Source organism: Neomonachus schauinslandi, chromosome 7, assembly GCF_002201575.2.
Source record: "Neomonachus schauinslandi chromosome 7, ASM220157v2, whole genome shotgun sequence".
Taxonomy (NCBI): Eukaryota; Metazoa; Chordata; class Mammalia; order Carnivora; family Phocidae; genus Neomonachus; species Neomonachus schauinslandi.
The window spans coordinates 117,018,837-117,024,836 of record NC_058409.1 but is presented as its reverse complement, the minus strand read 5'-3'; the positions used below and the strand labels follow the sequence as shown (position 1 = coordinate 117,024,836).

General features: G+C 38.0%; 1 protein-coding gene across 1 annotated transcript in view; it reads right to left on the bottom strand.

The window, feature by feature from the left end:
- The window catches only part of C7H5orf34 (chromosome 7 C5orf34 homolog), a 30,508-nt gene that overhangs the window by 1,515 nt on the left and 22,993 nt on the right, over positions 1-6,000 (bottom strand). The window contains exon 11 of the mRNA XM_021696635.2: positions 4,007-4,047. Within this exon, the coding sequence (XP_021552310.1) occupies positions 4,007-4,047 (41 nt within the window). The remainder of the gene's footprint in view (positions 1-4,006; positions 4,048-6,000) is intronic.

Here is a 6,000-nt window from a genome sequence, read left to right as displayed (position 1 = left end):
CTCTCTCAAATAAATAAATAAAATCTTTAAAAAAAAAAAAAAAAAGATTCTCTCTCGGGGCGCCTGGGTGGTTCAGTTGTTAAGCGTTTGCCTTTGGCTCAGGTCATGATCCCAGGGTCCTGGGATCCAGCCCCGCATTGGGTTCCCTGCTCCGCAGGAAGCTTGCTTCTCCCTCTCCAGCTCCCCCTGCTTGTATTCTTGCTCTCACTATCTCTTTCTCTGTCAAATAAAATCTTTAAAAAAAAAAAAAAAAATGAATGAATGAATGAATGAATGAATGAACGAATGAATAAATAAATAAATAAATAAATGATATAGAGTGGAAAGAAACCTGTCCTCTGATGCAGGGCTACTTTATTATTTGAATAGGACTACAGAAAAATCACATGATAAGGGTGCCTGGGTGGCTCAGTTGGTTAGGCGACTGCCTTGGGCTCAGGTCATGATCCCGGACTCCTGGGATCGAGTCCCGCATCAAGCTCCCTGCTCAGCAGGGAGTCTGCTTCTCCCTCTGATCGTCCCCGTTCTCATGCTCTCTCACTCCCTCTCTCTCAAGTAAATTAATAAAATCTTTAAAAAAATCACATGATAAATTAGATGAATGGGGTAGGAATGTACAGAACAAAAGATTTCATAAGAAAAATGAGTCAAGGGGCGCCTGGGTGGCTCAGTCGTTAAGCGCCTGCCTTCGGCTGAGGTCATGATTCCAGGGTCCTGGGATCGAGCCCCGCATTGGGCTCCCTGCTCGACGGAAAGCCTGCTTCTCCCTCTCCCACTCCCCCTGCTTGTGTTCCCTCTCTAGCTGTCTCTCTCTCTGTCAAATAAATAAAATCTTTAAAAAAAAAAAAAGAAAAATGAGTCAAATTATATTCCAACAAATTAGACAACCTAGAAGAAACAGATAAATTCCTAGAAACGGGCACCTGGGTGGCTCAGTCAGTTAAGCGGCTGCCTTTGGCCCAGGTCATGATTCCAGGGTCCTGGGATCGAGCCCCATGTCGGGCTCCCTGCTTAGCAGGGAGCCCGTTTCTCCCTCTCCCTCTGCCTGCCACTCCCCCTGCTTGTACTCTCTCTCTAATAAAAAATAAAAAATCTTAAAAAAAAAAAAATTCCTAGAAACATACAACCTACCAAGACTGAATCTTAAAATAGAAAATCTGAATAGACCAATCACTAATAAGGAAATTGAATCAGTAATCCAAAATCTCCCAACAAATAAGAGCCCAGGACCAGTTGGCTCAGTCCATTAAATGTCTGCCTTCGGCTCAGGTCATGATCTCGGGGTCCCGAGATCAAGTCCTGCATCGGGCTCCCTGCTCAATGGGCAGCCTGCTTCTCCCTCTCCATTGCTTGTGCTCTCTCATGCTCTCTCTCAAATAAATAAAATCTTTAAAAATAAATAAATAAATAAAATTCTCTCTCTCTCTCTCTGCCCCTCCCCTTCCTCTCTCTCTCTTAGAAAAAAAAGAACTAATAAATTCAGTAAGGTTTCAGGATATAAAATCAATACACAAAAATCATTTATATTTCCATTCACTAATAACTATCAGAAATTAAGAAAACAATCCCATTTATAATTATATCAAAAAGAATAAAATTCCTAGGACTATATTTAAGCAAGGAGGTAAAAGATCTGTATACTGAAAGACATTTATGATGGAAACTGAAGAAGACATAAATAAATGGAAAGATATTTTGTACTCATGAATTGGAAGAATTAATATTGTAAAAATGTCCATGCCACCCAAAGCAATCTACAAATTCAATGCAATCTCTATCAAATTCCAACAGCATTTTACAAAGAAATAGAACAAACAATCTTAAAATTTCTGTGGAACCACAAAAAAACCCAAATAGCCAGAACAATTTTAAGAAAAACAAAGCTGGAGGCATAATACTTCCTGATTTCAAACTATATCACAAAGTTATAGTAATCCCAAAAGTATGGCATGGGCATAAAAACAGACACATAGATCAATGGAACAGAACAGAGAGCCTAGAAATAAACCCATGCAGTGCACATGGGTGGCTCAGTCAGTTGAGCATCTGACTCTTGATTTTGGCTCAGGTCATGATCTTTGGGTCATGAGATCGAGCCCCACATTGGGCTCTGTGCTCAGCACAGAGTCTACTTGTCCCTCTCCCTCTGCTCCTCCCCTAGACTGCGTGTGTGTGCTTTCTCTGTCTCTCAAATAAAATCTTAAAAGAAAAAAAAAAGGAACTCATGCATACATGGCCAATTGATTTACAACAAAGGAGCCAAGAATATACAGTGGGGAAAAGATAGGCTCTTCAATAAATGGTGTTGGGAGAACTGGATCCCTATCTTACACCATACACAAAAATCAACTCAAAATGGACTGAAGACTTGAACATATGACCTGAAACCGTAAAACCCCTAGAGGAAAATAGGGGGTAAGCTCTTTGACATCAGCCTTGGCAGTGATTTTTTGGATCTGATACCTAAAGCAAAGGCAACAAAAGCAAAAATAAACAAATGGAACTACATCACACTAAAAAGCTTCTATATAGGAAAGGATACCATCAACAAAATGAAAAGACAACTTATGGGATCAGAGAATATATTTGAATATATATCTGGTAAGAGGTTAATGTCCAAAATACATAAAGAGCTCATACAAATAGCAAAAAAATCTGATTAAAAAATGGGCAGAGGAACTAAATAGACATTTTTCCAAAGACCTACAAATGGTCAACAGGTATACGGAAGGGTGCTCAGTATCACTAATCATTATGGAAATGCAAATCAAAACCACAATGAGGTATCACCTCATACCTATTAGAATGGCTATCATCCAAAAGATAATAGTTAATAAGCGTTGGTGAGGATGTGGAGAAAAGAAAACCCTGTGTACCTTGGTGTAAATGTAAATTGGTATAGCCACTATGGAAAACAGTATGGAAGCTCCTCAAAAAATTTAAAAAAAAAAAGAATTACCATACCATCCAGCAATCCCAATTCTGGATATAGATCCAAAAGAAATGACATTAGGATCTCAAAGAGATCTGCACTCCCATGTTCACTGCAGCATTATTCACAATAGCCAAGATATGGAAACAACCGAAGTGTCCATCAACAAATGAATGGAAAAAGATATGGTATAGGTACACAATGGAATACTATTCAACCATGAGAAATAAGGAAATCCTGCCATTTACAACCACACAGATGGATCCTGAGGGCATTATGCTAAGTGAAACAAGCCAGACAGAGAAAGACAAATACTGTACAGTGTCACTTATGTGTGGAATGGAACTTTTTTCAAAAGTCAAACTGACCAAAACAGAGTGTAAAAAGGATGGTTTCCAGGGGCTGGGAGGTGGATAAAATAGAGACTGGTTAAAGGATAAAAACTTTGAGCTTTAAAAAGTATAAGGTCTAAGGATCTAATATATAACATGGTGACTACAGTAGATAACATTGTGTTGTATGGTTGAGGTTTGCTGGGAGGATGAAACTCATACGTTCTTACCAAAAAAAAGAGTGGGGAGGAAGGGACAGATATGTGAGGTGATGTAGGTGTTAATTAACAAGACAGGGTAATCCTTTCAAAATATATATGTGTGTGAAATCACCATGATGTACACTTTAAACATCTTACAATTTTGTTAATATCTTTAACTATCTTACAATTTTTGTCAATTATACCTCAATAAGGCTGAAATTAAAAATAATTCATAATAAATATCCTAAAAAAAAAAGAAAGAAAAAGACATAGGTCTGTTATAATTTAGAATATAATTATATAAGTGAATAAGTCTTCGTAGACCTATCCCTAGCTCACTGTCTTTTGCCCTCTTTAAGCCCACTCAAAAGTATAAATATTGACATGATGTACCTTCTATAGACAAGATATATCTTAATGTTATTCAATAAAGCTTCAGAATATATAAGTATGGATTAATATAAAGTACAGAGTCATGAAGTAAGCCTAGAATGGAAAGGGGTAATTATGCAGGACAATAAATTCAGTTTAAAGGATACAGTTAAATTTCTTTATCTTTTCAAGTTCAGAGGCCACAGACCTGTGCAAAAAGAAAAAAAGTAAGTTCATGATAGTTATCTGAGTCTTTTATAGCTACAATATTTCAAATAGGCATACTTAATTTTTTTTCATAAAATTTAGAACTGTAGGTAGAAGAGCCCAGAAGTTAAGAATTCTCTTTATAGGGGTGCCTGGCTGGCTCAGTCAGTGCAGCTTGGTGACTCTTGATCTTGGGGTTGTAAGTTCAAGCTCCATGTTGGGTGTAATTACTTAAAAATAAAATCTTAAAAAAAAAAGAATTCTCTTTATATTGGCTTTATTTAGCAACACATCAACTTGACTCAACCGATACTTGAGTGCTTTGAATGAATAAGGAAAATGAATAAAAGTCCCCACCTCAAGGACTTTTGAATGAGGTATTGATGTGTGAATATAATGGGCATTCTTGCTATAACTCTTCTTTTTTTTTTAAATAACCATTTTTTTCTATTTATTTGAAGCACAGTAAAAAAAAAAGGTACACTTTGGAAATTCAGCAGTACAAGGTACACTGCCATAACTTGAGGGACATTATACAGTTAATAAAGGAAGGAAATAAAAAGGAAAAAATTCCCGTTTGAAACACTGTATTACCTAATTTTGCCTGCCCAAACAGACCATTTGCAAATATTAGGTCAATAAACTGCTAACATCCATAAAGAGGTAGCTTTCTCACTAAAATGCAAGAATTTAAAGGACTGGTATCTAACCAAGAAAAGACAAAAACAAACTGGAATGAAATCACATAGATATCACATCAAAAAAAAAAAAATAAAATCAGAGCTTTTTGTTTGGGCCTTCATACTCTTCTCTCCCTCTACCATATTCTGCTGGAGTGCCAGGCACCATTCCTTTAGGACCCTCTCCACCCACAGGCCCGGCCTGCTACAACTTCTTAATACTAACCTGGCATACCCTCTGCTTTCCTCCTCAGAGTTTAGTCAAGCTTTAAAAACCTACTAAGATTAGGGGCGCCTGGGTGGCTCAGTCAGTTAAGCAGCCGACTCTTGATTTCGGCTCAGGTCATGATCTCAGGGTCATGGGATGGAGCCCCGCATCAGGCTCCATGCTCTGTAGGGAGTCGGCTTGTCCCTCTACCTCCTCCTCTGACCCTCCCCCCATTCTTGCATGCGAGTGCATGCACACACTCTCTCCTTCTCTCTCTCTCAAATAAATAAATAAAATCTTAAAAAAAAAATAAAAAGCTAGTAAAATCCTATCATTTCTATGAAAAGAGTGCTCTCTCCTTCCTTAAATTCCTATAGCCTTATGTCAACTAATCATATACTTATTTGCAATACCTTCTCTTAAACTCTTTAATTTTCTGATCTTCATACCTAGATTGTCTTTTTCAGGAGAAAGGATGTTTTTCTTTTTCTTCTGTACTTTGCACATATAATAAGACCTCATTTATATGAACTCTTAGGAAACAGTTTTGGAGAGCCAAGTTTTTACACAGTTGAATTAGGTGTCAAAACATAGTAAGTCCTTCCTTCCCTTTTATTTCCTTCCCTCCTTCCCTTTTCCTTCCTTCCTTCCCTCCTTCCTTCCTTCTTTCCTTCCTCCCTCCCAACCTCCCTCCCTTCCTTTGGAGAAGGTGGGGGGCAGAGGGAGAGAAATAATCTTAAACAGTCTCCATGCCTAACATGGAGCCCCACACAGGGCTCTATCTCACAACCCTGAGATCATGACCTGAGCCAAAATCAAGAGTTGGACGCTTAACCGACTGAGCCACCCAGGTACCCCCAAATAATAAGTATTTTCTATTAAATTTCTTCTAGAATAGACTATTGTTTTATTAAACACAGTATACTAAACATTCTCTTCTCCTTGATTGGAAGGGTTAACACGATGAACATTAGCTCTTACCATGTTCCACAGAAACAGATATTGGGGCAACTGGTAAGGGGCAGAGGGCTAAATTTGTACAACTCCAGCAGAATCTCTTATGTGT